This window comes from Puma concolor, chromosome A1 (genome assembly GCF_028749965.1).
Source record: "Puma concolor isolate L17-30 chromosome A1, mPumCon1.1.hap2, whole genome shotgun sequence".
In the NCBI taxonomy this organism is placed as follows: Eukaryota; Metazoa; Chordata; class Mammalia; order Carnivora; family Felidae; genus Puma; species Puma concolor.
The window spans coordinates 40,893,567-40,913,824 of record NC_141667.1 but is presented as its reverse complement, the minus strand read 5'-3'; the positions used below and the strand labels follow the sequence as shown (position 1 = coordinate 40,913,824).

The 20,258-nt window shown below is 37.5% G+C and overlaps 1 protein-coding gene across 6 annotated transcripts in view; it reads left to right on the top strand.

The window, feature by feature from the left end:
* Positions 1-20,258, top strand: part of ARL15 (ARF like GTPase 15) — a 412,891-nt gene that overhangs the window by 266,311 nt on the left and 126,322 nt on the right. The window contains exon 6 of one of the 6 annotated variants that reach the window (XM_086678758.1): positions 8,486-9,923. The exons of the other annotated variants lie outside the window; for them this stretch is intronic. Within the exon in view, the coding sequence (XP_086534884.1) occupies positions 8,486-8,527 (42 nt within the window). The 3' untranslated portion in view covers positions 8,528-9,923. Of the gene's footprint in view, positions 1-8,485; positions 9,924-20,258 lie in introns of those variants that run through there. 6 annotated transcript variants of the gene reach the window in all.

Genomic DNA, 20,258 nt, shown 5'->3' with positions numbered 1-20,258 from the left:
TTGATACATTATGCAAACAACAGACATAGAATCCAAGTTGTTGGCTGCACTTTTTCTTTTTATCATAAAACTAAGAAAAATGTGATTCTCTAACAAAAACTGTGGGTACTCTCTGAAAATGATAATTATATTTTCAAGATCCTATTGCTTCTCCGATGTTGATGGACCTGATATTTGATTTTCCCCTCTCAGTGGGACCGTAGGTGTGTTTCGTCTGTTCAAGTATGAACCTTTTTTAAGAGAGGAAGAAAGAATATTACTGTACCCTTGGCCACTTCTAAAACATGATTGGTATCTGCATAACGCCGTTAGCCAAAAAAAAAAATGTGCCATTGGTGCCAGACAAATCTAAATAAGATTTTGATGCAGGATCAATGGAAATATAACACGTATAAGGATGAACAACTTGTCCTGTAAGAGAAGTATAAGCTCGTCTATACTTTTTGTGGTTCTCTTCTGTGGTTTTCATTTTTGTTCCTTTGCTCTTCTCAGTCAAGTTTTATCTAATCTTCCAAGTACTGTATTTCTTCCCTGCTCAAAAGTGTGAACCTCTAGAGACTAGGTCTGTCTTACTATCCCCATCATATACCACGGGATACAGTTGGGTGTATTTGGTAAGGTAGGCAAATGTATGGGTGGGTGAGTAGATGGGTAGGTAAATGTATGGATGGAAGGGTAGACCAGGGCACCTCTTCCCTACCACCATAATTGTTGGAATCCTAGAGACCTAATGGTTGGTCTGTAATCTCTGACAATCTTGAAGTTTCAGGGTGGTCTCAAAGAACTTTATTGCCTCTTGGAGTATGCTTTGAAACTACAAGGCTTGGAGGAAGAATCTGGAGTATCTTAAAAGGAATTATAAAAGACTTAGGCCAGCTCTGTTAATTTTGCATCAATAGAAAGCCTTTGATTTTTCCCAAATGAAGTTATAATTTAGAAATGGGGTGTGATTTTATGACAGCGGTAATGATTTCTGCAGAGACAACAGATGTCCCTGTGGCTATGATTTATATGATTTTCTTTTAATAAATAAGACGAATCTCTTTTGTTTAACAAAGGTGCTAATTATAAATATTGGTTTAGCACTAATTTTGCATGTGAATTCATAGAGTGAGACAAAAAAATAGAAGTCTTGTTTATGTAATTTGAATTTTGCTTTACTCCACAGTTGAATAATTCAGTTGCCTGTGAGTAGTTTGTTTGTTTGTTTGTTTTCAATGACTTTATATTGGTTCTTATGTAAATTTTGAGGGACTCTTGGTGGGCTTGGGGGTACTTCTGTTAGGGATTTTATGTATGCTTTAACAGTTTGTTCCAGCAATCGAGTAAACTTTAGTTCAACTTGGGACATTTGAGTTGTCAATTTGGAAATCCTTTGCCAAGCCATCACAGGAGTATTGGCAAAGATAAACTTTAAAATAAATTTCCTTATATTTTGTCTAGACTTCTAAGTACTAACTACATCTGCTTTGCAGAGAATCAGATTAGGCCAGGAGAGTCTTATGTCTTCATTATGCCATTATTTGTAGTACATAGTGTTTGGATAAAATATAATTTTTCTGATATCTCTAAGCAAGTTATAAATAAGCAAAACTTCTTAAGAATGATGGCAATTTCGTTACCCTCACATGAGAGCCTCCCATGTGCTCTCATCAAAATAGCCATTGCTATAGTCAGCCATAAATTGCTGGGTATTAATTACATATATACTACATATTGAATTGGCTACCAAAGTATGATTGACTTGAATTTCTAGATACTGATTAAACAGTTAAAATAGATTATTGGAAAATGTATTTCTAAGATACAGAATAGTTTAAGGATTATGTTAGATAATTTAATCCCTTGATAAAAGGTGTATAATATTAATAATGTATGAAAAGGCCTCAAATAAAAATGTTTCCATTGCTGCCAGAAAGCGGGGGTAAATGCTAGGTTTATTTTAGTTTGTTAGCACACTAGGATGTCCCCCTGAATTGCAAATATTTTGAAGGCTACAACAACTCTGGTGATACGGAGGTAAACATAAGTGAAGTGTTTTAAGCGACTAATTCGTTTTATTTATTTATTTTTTTTCAACGTTTATTTATTTTTGGGACAGAGAGAGACAGAGCATGAATGGGGGAGGGGCAGAGAGAGAGGGAGACACAGAATCGGAAACAGGCTCCAGGCTCTGAGCCATCAGCCCAGAGCCTGACGCGGGGCTCGAACTCACGGACCGCGAGATCGTGACCTGGCTGAAGTCGGACGCTTAACCGACTGCGCCACCCAGGCGCCCCTCGACTAATTCGTTTTAAAGTATACTTTAGCTTCTCATATTAAATGCCATTATCATCCCTAAGTTCACAATGGCTTCCAAGATTCCCGGGTCAAGTTGTGCTAAAATCTTTTAAACATCTTCTAGAGTGTATTCTGTTTTCTACCTGACAGGTAGAAACCTAATGAAAAGTAGAGTGGAGGCTTTAGACATCACATAGATGATTTCCAGGTATTACCTTTTAGTTCAGAGGTTAGTTTTTGGTGTCCCAAGAGAGAGCAACTTAATCTGTATGGATTTTAAAAATGGATTATTACTCCGTACATTTCATTCACATAAGTATTTATTAAATTTCTCTTATTGGACATCATCATAAAATATTGTATGAACTTTTTCTTTATTTGGGGTGATAGTTCCAAGTTCAGTGTATTTTAAATAGTAAAAAAGGAGACAGGAGAAGGTTAAGGATAAAATATTTCCTTGAAACTTAATAAATGTGTACTTTAAAAATAAATTTATGGGACACTTGGGTGGCTCAGTCAGTTAAGCATCTAACTCGTGGATTTTAGATCCATCAGATCATTCATGATGTCTCGGTACATGAGTTGGAGCCCCACGGGGCTCTTTGCTGGCAGGGTGGAGCCTGTTGGGACTGTCTCTCTCTCTCCCTCTCTGTGCCCCTCCCAGCCCATTCTTTCTCTCTCTCTTTCAAAGTAAATAAACAAACTTTAAAAAAAAATTAAAAAATTATTTTATTACTTTCTTTAAGGTGATTGAGAAATATGCATTTAGTACTTGGAAAGAGTACTTTATTTGTAAAAAAGTTGGATAATATTGTGTTTGTATTTCTCTTTTTCTTGGGTAGTAGGATCAATGTCATTTTAGATATTAGAATTTCAGTAACCTAAAAGTAGACCATTTTCTGGCAAATAAAAAGTTGTTTTAAGACATTTAGGGGCACCTGGGTGGTTCAGTCGATTAAGCTTCGACTCTTAATTTTGACTCCAGTCTTGGTGTCACGGACCATGGTATTGAGCCCATTGTTGGGCTCTGTGCTGGCAGTGGGGGGCCTGCTTGGAATTCTCTTCCTCCCTCTCTCGCTCTGCCCCTCCCCTGCTCTTGTGCTCGTGCAATTTCAATCAATCTCTCTCTCTCTCTCAAAATAAAAAAACAAACTAATTTTTTTGCAAGTGACTTTTAAGGCCTTAAATCAAAAGGCAAAAAAAAAAACCAAAGATATTTACATGCCTCATAGTTTTACTTCCAGTTTTAATTACAAGAAACAAAATATATTCTTTTTTTTTAGTTTTTTTTTTAATGTTTATTCATTTTTGAATGAGAGAGACAGAGCACAAGCAGGGGTGGGGCAGAGAGAGGGGGAGACACAGCATCTGAAACAGGTTCCAGGCTCTGAGCTGTCAGCACAGAGCCTCATGTGAGGCTCGAACTCACAAACCATGAAATCATGACCTGAGCCAAAGTCGGATGCTTCAACCGACTGAACCACCCAGGTGCCCCAAAACAAAATATATTCTTAAATATGATGACTCCCTTGTATAAATTTCCATTTAAAAATAGAATTGTCACTTTGAACATTGTGTCTCTCCATCTATTAGGATGTGCTATAATTACCTATTTTTAAAACCCCACCTAAAATCACTTTTGATATGTAATTTGCTGTATGAAATCAAACACTAAACTCATTTTTAATTTTGGAACTCAAATTTGTCATGGCATAATGCCATTACATTTTTTTGGACTGCTTTAAAAATTAGTAAAACATTTTGATTCCGAAATAATTAGGTTTTTATTAGCCTGAAAATAGAGCTCATCCCAGCCCTTTTACCCATCTGCCACATGAGTCGTATGACAACGTTAACAGGTGCTTCTTACTGAGCTTCCACAAAGTATGGATTTGAAAACAGAATCCTGCTCTTGGGTATAACTTCAGAGTTCTCATGTCTGGCTAAACAGTGGGAAAAAATGAGGTGTCTGTCTTCAGTCAGTATTAGAATAAGTGAAATGTGGCAGTAGAAATTTTCTAATGCCAGGTATAAGTATATAAAGTGATTTATTGGCTTGATTGTATTTGAAATTTTGAAAATGTTGCAAATAATGTGTCATCACTGTAAAACATGTAATTTACACAGTGCATATTTCATTTTGAATAATTTGATGTTTTTCTTTGATTCTCAGAATCTTTCTTGATTAGTATTTTTATTTCTCTCTCTTTGTAGGTAAGTGGAGGAGATTCCAGTTAATTATTCCAAGTAATTATTCTTAACTCCACATTTAATTGACTTGTAATTCCTTTCTTAAAAATTCAAATTATATGACAAAGTATTTTGAATGACTTTATTAGAATAAACAAATTTATTGGGAATAGACATCTTCTCAGATATTTAAAAATGGTTTTTATCATTGCATTGCCTTTGGATATTTCTTAAAGATCTACTAATTTACCAATGACATGCTAGATTCTGGATATTCCTTTATTTACAAAATGAATGCAAATTTCATTGGACTCATCTTGATTAGGAGAAAATCAGGTATATACTCTTCAAAAGAGTCATGTTCCCCCTCCTGTTACATTTCTGATGACCAAGTATATCATAATTAATTTTCCTATTGCCTGAGGAGACCTACGATAAGGATATGTAATTCATTCTAAAATAATCAAGGACTTTAGTAATTAATTTTAAAATAAAATGAATCATCTTTTGGCTTACATGCCATCCATTAATCCTGTATGGGAATTTGATTACTGTGTCTGTACGGTTTTTTTTATCTGATAACTCCAGACAGTTCCTTTATTTGATAGTATAACTACTCATCTGGGATTGAATTCTTAATGTTTTCCCATTGTGAATTTAACAAAACTGTGAACTGATATTATACAGCTATCTAAAGCACTTGCTCATAACTGAGGAGTATATGATTCAATATGTCTCAGAACTTAAATTTGTTTTTTAATATCAGTGTGTGTTTTAACTTAAACTATTTCATTCAGTATATATACCTAGCCTGTGTACTGAGGCTAAAAATTTTCTTTTAAAGAATGCGTATGTTTTGACTTGGTAGAATTTCAGTATTTTGGTTAAATCATTCAAAAAGTACATTTCTTTACAAGTTGATTTTTATAAAGTTATATCTTTTCAGACCCACTACGTTATGTTTTACTTCAGAAATTTGTTATACTTGCCTACAGAGTAGAAGTATTTTCAAAAGCATTTTATGTAGTTGGTAGACCAACCACTTTTTGCTTTAACAAATAGCTTTGGCTTGAATAATATATTTTATTCATGGTGGTAGAGGGGAGTGGCTCTAAATAGTTTAATATTTATTCTCTTGGTCTTTTGTTAATTTGAAGATTCATGTAATGGAGATTTAGAGGTTATGAGTGTTAAGACCTTTAGTTGGGGTATTATTTTTGTAACCCATTAATTTATTGTAGTAGGAGTTAGATATGATACAGGCAGTTCTGATAGCATTGACTTATTCTCATCCTAGGAATCAGGTCAGTCCACAATGAAATGTATCACTCCTCCAATTTAGTGAATACAGGGGCATCTCTATTATTAATAAAATACTGACCCTACTTTCCATCCCTTGTTTGAAATATTCTGGGAGAATAATGGTAAGACAAGCAAAAATAGACTTTCAAAGCTACTACTTCTCTGTAAAAATAGAATAATATCTTCATTAAGATGCTGTTCTAGGGGCGCCTGGGTGGCGCAGTCGGTTAAGCATCCGACTTCAGCCAGGTCACGATCTCGCGGTCCGTGAGTTCGAGCCCCACGTCAGGCTCTGGGCTGATGGCTCAGAGCCTGGAGCCTGTTTCCGATTCTGTGTCTCCCTCTCTCTCTGCCCCTCCCCCGTTCATGCTCTGTCTCTCTCTGTCCCCAAAATAAATAAACGTTGAAAAAAAAAAAAAAAAGATGCTGTTCTAAACTATTATTTTTAAGGTATTTTAATAAATATCCAACAACTCCAATACAACTTTAAGGCAGTTATTTATTTTCAATTGTTAAGCAAGCATTTTCTGAGCTCTACTGGTACAATCTCTTACCTGATAAAGATGTAGATTCCAACTTCCACATAAAAGACACGCCTATGTCCGCACGTAGCGACCTACCTACCTGAATCCAAATAAGGCTATCAAATAAAATGTTAACCAAACTATCTCATGCAATTTAGCCAACCAACCCAGGAAATAGAGTGCAATTTAGAAAAATAATAATAGAATTGAAAATATTGCAACCATCCAGAAAAAGTAAGGAGCCACAACTTTTATTTAAGTTAGGAATAATATGAATGGTTCATTATGTCTGATTAAAATGATAATTACAAACTTCCATATCCCTTAAGTATAATTTTTGTGAAACATTAATTATTCCCCAATTTAAGCAATTTTTTCTTTGATCCTGTGGTCTTATTTGCATTGTTTCAAATTCCCTTCCCACTCCCCCGCCCCTTTTTTTATCCCTCTATCAGTTGTTTTTCCTTTTTCCTTTTTTTTTCTTTTTCTGTACCTGGCACTTAGTGTGCCTTCAATATAGATGTACCAAAAGAAATAAGGCATAAACAATGGTTAATAATCTCTAAGAAAAATCAAAAGCCAGAAAAGTGTTTTTTAACTTTCTCCCATTCTGAGGATAAGCACCTCACATGGTCAATCCCCAGACTTAAGAGGGAAAGACTAACAGACGCTAGAGGGTATTCATTTAATCAGTATGACGTGGAAAATGTCTTTGCTCTTAGCAAGTAGAAAGATTGCTCTACCTCAGTAATGCCAATCATCTGTTCTGTAACTACACATGCTACATGATGAAATTTTGATTCACAGATTTTCTTTAGAAATTGGGTGTTTTCACAACTTTCACATTTTCCAGATTTCTTTTTCCCTTCTAGTAGGACTAGCCCAGAAAAACCTTTGTCATTGGTATTGTTCATCCAGTGTGGGTGTTGCAGATAGTGGTGGGGGAAATATATACGTAATGGGGAAAATGCCTGTTACTTTTGCATTTTTCAAAGTCCGGTGGGAAAAAACTGCTGATTCTTAAAACAACCATGATGACAAGAGCATGTCAATCACTGTTTCCATGAAGGGTGGTATCTTTTGGGTTTGTTTTGTGGAGACATGGGGCATTCATGTGTGCTTTTAAATGTTGTAGCTCTGAATAAGCTTTCCATAAAATAACTGTTTGTCTTGATAAATAATACCACCAAAGCAACAAGTCACATGGCATATTCTCCTCAGAACATTGCCTCTAGAGCTTAGCAAACGTTATCTAGGATAGAAGGACAATCCTCTTTTCTCACAAATGCCATGTATTCTATCTACAATGTTCCTGCACAAGATAAAACTTAAATGTTTTCTTTAAGACCTCTTCCAGAATCTTCCCATCATGAAATAGAATGTCGTCTATTCATCTACTTTGGATGAGTGGCCAAGAGGACATTTGAGCTGGCAGTTACCAGGAACTAGATGGCATTACTTTAATGGTCTCAGCATGGGGTTATCTTTCCCATGTGGTGCATAAGAGTGGTTCACAGACATTAATTTTAGGCTAGATAGTCTTAAATGTCTGTTTCAGTAAGTGACTCATGATTATTGAAAAATTCTTTGCATGGCACAAAACTTGATGATAAAGTTTAAACCCTTGTTATCATAGGGTGAGTCAATTCTTCTTATTACAGTCTCAGACTCTTGGGACTGATTCTGTACCCTTGTTCCGGGGAATTTATCTTACAGCAGGTGATGTGGTAGCTTCCATACCTACAGATTTAAGCTATTTTCTCTGTATCCCCCATTTGCAGTCAGTGTAATTTCCAGGTGGGTGGCTCCCCTTTTGTGCCCTACCCTCTTCTTAAATTTAAAACGTCTCAAATAATCCTCTTAATTGACCAAAACTTCCTACTTTTTTTCATTACCTCTCATGGCACTTTCAACCACTTAATGTGGTTCAAATATTAGAATTGATTTTATGTCTATTTTAGGGTTCTTTACCTTTTCCCAGGTAGATTACCCTTGTAATTCTAATTCTTGTCCTGATATCCTGTCACATCCCTGCTTAAGCCTGTCTCCAGAATTAACATCATCCCTGAAGTCAAATCCAAACTTCCTATCATGTCCTGGAAGGTTTTCTGTAATCTTACTCCCACTCGTATGTCTACTTTCCCTCCCCTCTGCCCCCATCACACTGGTTCCCTCTCTGTTCTTCGCAGAAGTCGAGCTTGTTGCTGCCTCAGGACCTTTGGACTTGCTGATTCTTCTTGGAATTGTCTTTCCTCGGATGTGTATATGTCTGCTTCCATCTCTCAGCTCAGGTAGCCTCTCACATGTACCAATCAGTTCCGATTCCACCACTCTGTTTTTATATTTTCTAGATGAAATAAGCCAAAGACATGCAGTTTGAAAGACTATTTTTTATTCTGTTTATGTCCTCCCAAAGTTTTTGTTGAAGTCTTTTCTCTTAAATAGTGATAATATGTGGTAATCCATTGGGTCTCTGAGTCAGTCTACAACTTTTTATTTTCCTTCACCTCAAAAAAATGGTATTCCTCTCACAGAAAACACTGTGTCGAAGCCCTTATGTATCTCATAGGTACCTATAACATGGGCTTTCCTTTCTGCATAGGTGTGCTTTTCCAGTTACATTTTTCTTCATTTTCCAAAATCTTTTTAATAGGAGTACTCAGTACCCATGTTACTGGATGTGTGATACCAGAATCCTGCGTGTGTATGTGTTTATCACACACATTGTATGTGCTTACTAAGTCACCTGATGGGTGGGGGCTTTCAGTACGTCCAAATTAAGATTGTTCGCTCCTGGAGAACGGGGTTGTGATTCTTCTTCACTGTGTTTATAATAGTTGATAAACTATTTTTATAAATTAACTTTTTTCTAGGCATTGTGCCAGACTCTTAACAAATATGATCTCATTTAATCCTGACAACACAATGAACTAGTTACTTTTATTACCTTCATTTTACATCCAAGAAAATTTCCTTAAGGAAAATTTTCAAGGTTATGCAGCAAGTAAGAGACAAAACTGAGATTTGAATCCATGTGGTTTGGCTTGGGTGCTTACCTTCTAAAGCAACTGTTTGATACAGCTGACTGCATGCCCCATAAATTCTTGGTGATTTTCACTGGCCATCTTCATTGTATCTGGAGAGAGCCATCCAACCTTGGTCTTTGCTTCCAGTGGACTGAGTGCCAATTAAGTGTTGAATAGTACCGAATATTAAAACTCAGCTCAACATATTGGTGAAAAATCTAAAGAAGCAAACTAATAATTTATTAGGAACTTGAAAACACTAATGCATCTAATTTTTATGTATGTATTTAATCCAGTAAAAAAAGAGGCCCTTCAACCTGGTCTGCTCTCATGAGAGTGAATTGAAGAGCCAAATTTCTAATTGTAAAAGAGAAAACATACCCACTTTAGGGAAAGAGGCATTGGACACCGAGGCTGTCATGAGACTTAGCATTAGGAAAGCACTGTGAAATTAGATTACACGTCTCTAAAAGGTAAATTGCAAATAATTTAATTTTTGACTGAGGACAGCTAGACATTTGGAATGATTCATCATTGTTTACATAAACTACTATTGTGCCTCTAAAATAGCAATACTGGTTATTACAGGTTAATGTAAGAATAAGTGTATTTTAGGGGCGCCTGGGTGGCGCAGTCGGTTAAGCGTCCGACTTCAGCCAGGTCACGATCTCGCGGTCCGTGGGTTCGAGCCCCGCGTCGGGCTCTGGGCTGATGGCTCAGAGCCTGGAGCCTGTTTCCGATTCTGTGTCTCCCTCTCTCTCTGCCCCTCCCCCGTTCATGCTCTGTCTCTCTCTGTCCCCAAAATAAATAAACGTTGAAAAAAAAAAATAAATAAAAGAATAAGTGTATTTTAATACAGATACGGAAAATGACTAGTTCTTTTCTCAAAATGTTCAGTCCAGAATGCAGAGGTTGTTCTTGTTTAACCCAAGGAGCTAATGTTTGGTGCTTTGATTAAGAAATAGGTCCTGTAGGGGAGCCTGGGTGGCTCAGTTGGTTGAGCATCCAACTTCGGCTTAGGTCATGATCTTGCAGTCTGTGAGTTTGAGCCCCGCGTCGGGCTCTGTACTAACAGCTCAAAGCCTGGAGCCTGCTTCGGGCTCTGTGTCTCCCTCTCTCTCTACCCCTTCCCCGCTCATGCTCTGTCTCTCTCTCTGTCAAAAATAAATAAACATTAGAAAAAAAAAAAAGAAATAGGTCATGTAGAACATAGAGGATGGAAGGAGGATAAGAACAGCTACCCGGTCTGCTGCAGATAAGTCAGGTTAGATGTGGCAGCTGGTACATGCTTATACCAAAATGGTAAAAGCAAAAATGAGCAAAATTAAAAAATGTTCACTCAAATAATGGGCCAGCCTTTGGTCATTGACAGCATTCCTCAATTTTTTAATTTAAAATTCTGTTTTAGCCTTTAACTTTTCTACTGTTGAGTAGATAGTGCATTTAGACTTATTGGCAGCCATAGTAGACCACTTTTAACATAATTGATTTCCCTTTGGCAAATAGCATATTCTGCAGTTTAGTTAACCGGGCATCAGAGCCTCAGGGATTACACCTGAATTTCAAATTTCAAGGAAACTTAAGTAATTAATATACAAAGGAATCTCACCATTCACAATTGCCTTCAACCAGTTGAGACAAGATGAGATACGATTTCTTTGCAAAAACCTTCTAGAACCACAGCTTTATTGCTTATTTTTTCGTGGCAAAATATTTGTTCGTATTGACTTTCAACAGTGATCCTGCTGTCTATAAATATTGTATGACTCGTTTTCTTTTTCCACTCTCTCCTGTTTGCAGTTTAAAGTGCCACAAGCCCAAGGCACCCAAGTGAATTTTTAAAAATACCACGAACCAACTCCTATGAAATGAATAGGAAGCAAGTAATAATAACAAAATGCATGTTAGTCACAAGTGAGGTCATCTTATGTATCCAGAAAGAAAATCTTCAGTTCATATCTGTGCCTTCCATAGCTCTGGCTAGGTTTACTGTCCTAAGAATAGAACTTTGCATCCGGTGGGAAGATAAACCTGTCAGTAGAAGATTCTTCTGATAACACAGGTCATGTGCTTATCACAACCCTCAAATGCCCAGTTCTTTTCCCTGAGATGGCGTATTCATTGGTGGTTGTCTCCTCAGTTTTTAGGAACATGTGCTATTCCCAAAAGAATGATCTTATGGCTAAGGTAATATTTATTAGGTAGATTTCGATTTTTTGTATCTGCTGAATAGGACTCTTCTATGTGCTCTGCAATTATTTATCAAGCACTTTCTATGTGCTAAGCAAAGTTGGAACAAGTTAGTAAATCTGAAAATTCAGCATAACTCTGTGACCAATAAAAAGTACAAGTAACTTATTTAACATACGAAATTATATGCTTGTCTGATAAATGGCTATAATCTAGGTATTGAAGTTGTGTTTATTTAGCGTTTTCTTATGTTTTTGGAAATTATCCTGTCGAGCCCTCCCCTTATTGGTAGATGCTGAGATACCAATGGGAAGGTGGCATTTCTAATATTCTTGCCAAAGAGGGATATTAAGAAACAACAAGACCTACAGTATGAAAACTTCTGTAAATATTTCTAAAAAAAGTGCCAAGAAGTTTCACACTATCCTACTTTAGGGCAAGTAAAATATTTCTAGAAATGAATGACTCTTATGAGATGGCAGTTAGCTTAAAACATTCTGACTCTCATCCTGGTCAATTTGTTGTTGGGAAATGGCTTTCTTACTGATGTGACCAGAGTTTATAATTATCAAAACAAAAAAACCCGCCTGGAGCGCAGGATCTTTTTCACACTACCATGAGGAAAGAAAAAGTGTGATTATCACTTTGCATTGCTTTTATCCAAAAAGAACCACATGTGATACGGTTCGTGGCACTTTCCAATTTTTAAATCCTTGTTCATGAAAATGTGATCATGATACATTAGAAATTTGCCTCAGGTTCTATATCAATTTGACATCTTGTGTTCAAGGTTCCAATTAATGTTAAGAAATTGAATTAAATCCTTTTTCCTTACAGAATCTCCTTCTTCATAAGCCATGGTGTTAGGTTTGCTGTTCTTGGCATGGGGAATGCTTTCAATACGTGACTGTTGTTTGTTTTTTTCGCCCCGTTTGTCTGCCTATAACCATATCATATGTGTGTATTCAGCTAGCTGATAGAAGAAAACTTCAGGTGAAGGTGAACTTAAGTTTTCAGTTGCTATCCTCAATTTCCATTTGCTTCACAAAGAACTCTTTCATCCAAAGATCATTTCCATTTAGTGGCAGAAAAGTGCTATCATGTTTTTCTGCAGATATCAAATCGGCCTGGAATTTAGCCTTTCTTTTCCCTTTATCTTTATTAGTTCTAAGTTGTTTTTTTTTTTTTTTTAAAGGGGGGGTGGGGTGGGGGGAGAAAGAAAAATCTACTTTAAAAAATATGTTTATGTAATATACACACATGCTACATATTTGCGTGTATACTCTACCTTTTTCATGTTTGATATACCACTTTACATTGAACCCTTCATGAAATGTTGGTTCATTTGTCAACTTCCTTAATAAATACATATAAAAAGAGTTTTTCCTTCTTAAATGGACTTTTCAAAAGGCTCTGGATTTAATGTTACACTTGACTGAGTACAATTCACCCTTGAACAACGTGGATTTGAACTGCACGAGTCCAGTAATATGTGGACTTTTTCGATCCAGTACTATGTATTTTCCTTATGATTTTCTTAACATTATCTTTTCTCTGGCCTACTTTGTTTTAAGAATACAGTGTACAATGCATATAACATAGAAAATATGTGTTAATTAACTGTTATCAGTAAGACTTCTGGTCGACAGTAGTCTGTTAGAAGTTATGTTTTGGGGGAGTCAGAAGTTACAGATTTTTCAACTAGGCGAGGGGATTAGTGTCCTTAACCCTGCATGGTTTAAAGATCAACTATATTTATATTTGCTGTAGATATAAATATGTATGTGTTTATAAATATATATTTTTTTTTTCTTGAAACTTCAAACTGTATCCAGATTCTAAGAAATGGAATATTATTGTTGGCTATTCACATTAAATATGAGTAACCAGGGGCGCCTGGGTGGCGCAGTTGGTTAAGCGTCCGACCTCAGCCAGGTCACGATCTCGCGGTCCGTGGGTTCGAGCCCCGCATCGGGCTCTGGGCTGATGGCTCAGAGCCTGGAGCCTGTTTCCGATTCTGTGTCTCCCTCTCTCTCTGCCCCTCCCCCGTTCATGCTCTGTCTCTCTCTGTCCCAAAAATAAATAAACGTTGAAAAAAAATTAAAAAAAAATATGAGTAACCAGGGGCACCTGGGTGGCTCAGTCGGTTGCGGCCGACTTCAGCTCAGGTCATGATCTCGTGGTCCGTGAGTTTGAGCCCCGCATCGGGCTCTGTGCTGACAGCTCAGAGCCTGGAGCCTGTTTCAGATTCTGTGTCTCCCTCTCTCTGACCCTCTGTGTCTCCCTCTCTCTGACCCCCCTCCATCTCTCTGACCCTCCCCCATTCATGCTGTCTCTCTCTGTCTCAAAAATAAATAAACGTTAGGGGCGCCTGGGTGGCTCAGTCGGTTGAGCGTCCGACTTCGGCTCAGGTCACGATCTCACGGTCCGTGAGTTCGAACCCCGCGTCGGGCTCTGGGCTGATGGCTCAGAGCCTGGAGCCTGCTTCCGATTCTGTGTCTCCCTCTCTCTCTGACCCTCCCCTGTTCATGCTCTGTCTCTGTCTCAAAAATAAATAAACGTTAAAAAAAATTTAAAATAAATAAATAAATAAATAAATAAATAAACGTTAAAAAAAAAGTAACCATATATTGTTCAGAACTGGGAAAATAGAGTTACATGTTTCAATGAGCATAACTACATTCTTTTTGAATGTATTTGACTATAACCCCTCAATACGTTATTTGTTAATGTATTTGAATATAATCCATAGACTGACTTAGGAATTCTTATTATACACATTATTTTATTCATGGAGACATAATTGTAGCAAATATTTTTAAAACTTAACATTTTAATCTCTTATAGAAGTCAAAGTAATAAACTCTGGGTACATCCAACTTTACACTCCATGGTAGTCCTGCATTACTTTTTCTTCATCTATCTATAAACGCACCATGACCTTCTTAAAGCATGATATTACATATTTCCCATTGATTTTTGTTTCAAAATAATTACAGATTACAGGAAATTACAAAGATAGTACAGAGGGGCGCCTGGGTGGCTCAGTCAGTTGGGCGTCCGACTTCAGCTCAGGTCATGATCTCGCGGTCCGTGAGTTCGAGCCCCGCGTCGGGCTCTGGACTGATGGTTCAGAGCCTGGAGCCTGCTTTCGATTCTGTGTCTCCCTCTCTCTCTGCCCCTCCCCCGTTCATGCTCTGTCTCTCTGTGTCTCAAAAATAAACATTAAAAAAATGATTTAAAAAAAAAGATAGTACAGAGAGGTTCTCTGTACCCCCTCACCAAGTTTTCCCTGATGGTTACATTTTATAAAATTATAGTACAGTAGCAAAATTAAGAAGTTGATATTAGTATTATATGTGTATATATTTTTGCCTTTTTTTTTCACATGTGTAGATTTTTGTAACCACCACCTCAATCAAGATGCAGAACTGTATCATCACCACTAAGATCACCCTCATGCTGCCCCTTTATAAGGTCACCCCCAATTTCTCACCATTGATGTGTTAGGGATTTAAGTATGCTATTTCAGAATTTCTTTCCTATTTTATCCCTCCATTGAAATCTCACTGTTTTGTTTTTCCTGCTTCTTGTGGGTTATTTGAACATTATTTACAATTCCATTTTGATTTATCTGTAGTGTGTTTAAGTGTGTCTATTTGTTTAGCTTTTTTAGTGGTTACTTTAAGTGTTATGTTCTGCCTCCATAACCCATCACAGTCTGCTGGTGTCAGCATTTTATAAATTTGAGTCAACTGAAGATACTATCTTCCCGTATGTCCCTTTACCCTCCCCAGTTATAATTATCTTAACTATTTTGTCTGATTTTTTTCTGTTGTTCAAACTGAATAATTCCTATTGTTAACTCTGCAGATTCTCTTAGTTTTCCTTCATTCGAGACTGTCTTGATTTCCCCTTCATTTCTAAAGGATATTTTGACTAGATAGAGGATTCTGGCTTAATAGATCTTTTCTTTAAGCACTTGAAAATGTACCACTTCTGGCCTCCATGGTTTCTGGTGAGAAATCAGCGGCCCTTTACCTTTTATTTTGCTACTAATGGAGCAAAATTCTAATACTTTTATTTTGCTACTAATGGAGCAAAATACTAATGGAGCTACCAATTCACTGCTTTCAACCTTTCTCTTCATTTTTCAAAAGTTTAATTATGATGTGTCTCTTTGTGTTTATCAACTATTTGGGGGTTCTCTCAGCTTCTTGAATCTGTAAGTTTGGCTTTTGCCAGATTAGGAAATGTTCAGCCATTGCTTCTTCATCCTCTTCTTTCCGTCCAAAATTCCAGTGATACAAATGAGATCTCTTGTTACTGTCTCACAGGACTCTCGGATTCTGTTCATTGTTGTCACCTGTTTTCTCTGTTTTCAGACTGACAGATTTCTGTTGTTCTGTCTTTGAGTTTACTTATTCTTTCCTCTGTTCTCTTCATTCTGCTACTGAGTCTACTAATGGAGTTTTTTACTTCGCTTACTGTACTTTTCAGATCTAAAATTTATGCTTGGTCCTTCTATCTTGTGTTCAATGTTAATTTCTATTTTTTCATTTCTTTCAAGCATCTTCATAGTTGCTCATTAATGTGTTTTCATACTAGCAGACTTAAAATACCTATCAGGTAATTCTAGTTAACCTCTGTATCATCTTGGTGTTAGAGACACCATTCCAGTTGATATTTTCCTGGTTCTTGGTAGGATCTTTGACGTTTTAACTATTATCTTGCAAGACTCTGGATTTTATTTAAGTCTGTGTAGTAGACTTCCTCTGATAATGTCCTGCCTCTTCATTGCGGATGTGATTGGAAATCCAAATTCCCTAGTAGGTTTTCATTGACACCTGGAGGGTAGGAATGTATCATTATTGCATGGCAGGGGTAGAAGTTTGGGCTTCTCAGGAGACCTTGCTGATACCGCCCCTTCCCACCCACCCCCCCCCCCCGCCCCGCTGGGAGAGGTAGGGGTTGCTTCTTACTGCTCAGTATGCAGAACCCCCCCAACACCACAGGGGGTTGGCCTCAGTGCTGGGTGGTGATGGACGTCCAGATTCCCCATGTAGTCTCTATTGACCTGCTTGAAAGAGAAGGCACCACAGATTTTTTTTAAAGACTGATTTTAGTATTTTAGATGGATGATACCAACTAACTTGAATAATTCCTACGTGTACTTTAGATTTTTTTGTTGTTGTTATGTTTCTTTTAGATCTAAAGATCAGTATATATTTAGTTTTGTCAGACTAGTGTTAACAAAGCTTAAAGCTTACATTTCTGACTGGTGTTGGAGCATCACATTTGAGAACTGCTAATTTGCTTTTCAGATGTGAGAAGAAGAGAATAATTGCAAAGTGTGCTGTAGATGAGAGAGTTTAATGCTTTTCTAGGTATTTGTGGAAAACAGTGAAATTATAAGTATTTTTTTTAAAGGAGGTACACAGCGCTTCAATTCTTGGCTCTTCAATTCATAAGTGTAATTGGAAGTATTAGGTTTTGTTCTAGATTTATGACAGATTTCGTGTATCTGTGTATATAAAGACTATGTTGGCATGAGCTTTGGAATGTCCTAATATTCACATCTTTTTCATATTTTGGTGACAGATTATTTGTATTTCTGGAATTATGTGTATATGTGATATCTGAGTTTGAAATTTAAGAATTTATAGTCTTGTAGATGTAAGTAACATAGTGATTTTATAGCCCCAACACACTCAACAGTCGTTCAACATGATATTGAGGGCCTATTAAGAAATGTTCACCCCAAATAGTAGATTGTAGGTACGGCACTCTGCAGATTTACTGAGCAGTTCTTCTTGTTGTTTCAAAGATTCTCAGGTCAATTGCTAAGATAAATCTTTCAGAGAAACAAGGAATACCAAGGAATTACTTTAGCCTTATCTCTAAGCAAATGCAAGTCTGCTTAAAGGACACTTATTTTACATACCTTTGACACCCATGGATGTAGTCAGAAGTAAAATCACTTGTTAAATGTAAAATCATTGTTAGGTGGCAAATTTATGTATTTCTCCATGGGATTATTGCTTAAACAAATAAAAATGTTTATCCTGTTAAGGGAGTTTCAGAATGTGTTGTATAGTTTATAGTCATAAATTAACTTTTAAAATGAAGTTGATGTATACATTTACCATTAACTTTAGTAGTGAAAATGGCAGAAGTGTTTCATTGACCAAAAACTGTTAAAAGAATGCACTAGTACCAAAATAGTAAAGAATCTGATCTCATTCCTTAGTTTAGCCTATGTACTTTATCTTACAAGTGTGTAAATCCTAGAAAAAAAAGAAGATGGGGGAACTAGAATGGATTGATCACCCTGGGTGTTTAGTTCTGTTTTTTCAAGAAAAGAGAGAAACTTTCTTACCATGTTTGTTGCTTCTCTTCGCCAACTTAGGGCTAGACTTTACGGTTTGTTTAGCTGTGAAGGGATGACAGACTTGGGGGAGGGGGAGGGGGCTTAGTTTTGGAATGTAAATACATGTAGAGCTTGCCTCCTTTTGTTTAGCATCTCTTTAAACTAAGACAAAAAAAATCAGTGAATGAATGAATAGCAGCATGGTGAAATACCTAAATGTTTGAGTTAAAATTTTTGGATGTTTGAAATCCTATTTGGATCCTTTTCCCAGATCACGGTGCATTCATATGCACTCAGCAGGAAACTTCATGGAGATGCACATTTGGGCAGAAGGTCTTTGACGGTGCCTTTTTCTTAACTTGTGCCTTTTCTTCTTTAGAAAAAAGTAATGGCTTAAGTCTGACTGAAGAACAATCTTTTTTGTACGTTCCTTATAAGAATTTACTTATGGTTCACAGATCTTACCCACCATCTATGTCTGCAATCCTTGGATTTAAAATAGCACATATCCTACTGCAGACCACAGGAAACGCCAAATTAAAGACTTAAATGACACACTGCTGAAAAAGACAAAAGATGACAAATTATAAATCAGTCCGTTAAACCTCTAAAGTGAAACTCACAGGGGAAAAATGTGCGTTTGAGCCATGTATATATCTATAATGTCTTTTTTAAAGGTCTTAGCATTTTGGTGCTCAGGCAACAGGTAAACTTAGTGTTACAGTTGGGTTTGAATCCAGATTTTAAAAACACAGTGATGAACAGGGCAAATACGCTTCTTCAGTAGGTAACGCGCCTAGTTATTCTGTGGATATTTGAGCATTTATAAATTCTGTCCAGTTTATGAATATTTGCATCCTTTTCTCATTTTGGAATTACTCTGAGCCTTACGTTCATTTATAGTATCGTCTAGGTGATGTGGTGGTTTATTAATTTTCCTCCTCAGGTTTGCCATACTCAAGCCCATTCCAATTTTCTTGACTTGTAAGGAAGTAAGAGAGTGTCTTTTGTCTCTTGCTTAAGTTCTGGGGAAGGGAGCGAGAACAAGAGGCTCCGGGGGTTAATGGAAGGGTTAGAGAACAGATGGAATGGGAAGGAAAAGGAGGCCTTTTAAAAACTAGTTTTCAAAAGACCCCAGTTACTGCTTCTGGCTCATTTTTCCAAGCTTCCCTTTGGGAGGGTTTCTTTCACAAAGGCACCGAGTCCCCCTTAAACTCCGAGAGAACGTGCTCCTTCTGGGTGGTAGTGTGAGAATGTCACCGTGGGCTGGTGACATTGCAGCTGGTCGTGAAGCTATAATAATAATAATAGCAGAGGGAGTCCTGGCACCCCTGCTCCTGACAATTCTGAGGAGCATCGCTTGGTGTCCTGGAGGTGAGACCACTCCTTTGCCGGAAGGAGAGCCTTGCAGACGTGAACCAAGCTGAAAACACTGAGGCACACTCATATCTCACTTGATTTCAGTTCTTTTTAAGTTCGTTGAAAAAAAGAAAAAAAACCTGGGGTGCACAAGCTTACACATGAGTGAGCGTGCGCGCGTGCGCGCACACACACACACACACCATTTTGGGAAAATAGGTCAAGCCTTAGCTCTGTCTTGTGCCCAAGGGTGTGATTCTAAGGCCAAATGCCTTCTTGAAAATTCTGTGCACGTTACCCTCTTTACTGGTGTGATGTTGTTTCAGTTCCAACAGAGCAAGAGGCAACACAGGGCAGTAGGGACAAAGACAGATCAAATCAAATGCCGGAATTTAGGGCAGAAGTAGAGGGACATGACAGGACTGAGTGCTGGCAAGTTCGCTTTCTTTGCTGCCATCTTCTTTTTTCTTTCGTCTGTGGTCTTGGGAAGGGTTGGTTCTTCCAACCAGAAAATAGAGCTCTTCCTTCTGAATAATTTGTTTCAAACAGAGGAGGGAAAGGTAGGTGGCAATAAATGCAAAATTTTATGGAATATATTTTGAGAACAATTTTAAGAGATACTAAAAGACATTTGACTCACCAAACAGTAGGGAGAAAATAATCTAAAATTTTTTTAATGTGTTTATTTATTTTTGAGACAGAGAGAGACAAAGCATGAGAGGGGAGGGGCAGAGAGAGAGAGAGAGAGAGACAGAATCCGAATCAGGCTCCAGGCTCCGAGCTGTCAGCACAGAGCCCGACGTGGGGCTCGGACTCATGGACTGTGAGATCATGACCTGAGCTGAAGTCGGACGCTTAACCGACTGAGCCACCCAGGCACCCCGGGAGAAAATAATCTAGGTGAGGGGCACCTGGGTGGCTCAGACGGTCGAGTGTCCAACTTCGGCTCAGGTCCTGACCTCAGGGTTTGTGGGTTCGAACCCCACATTGGGCTGTCTGCTGTCAGCTCAGAGCCTG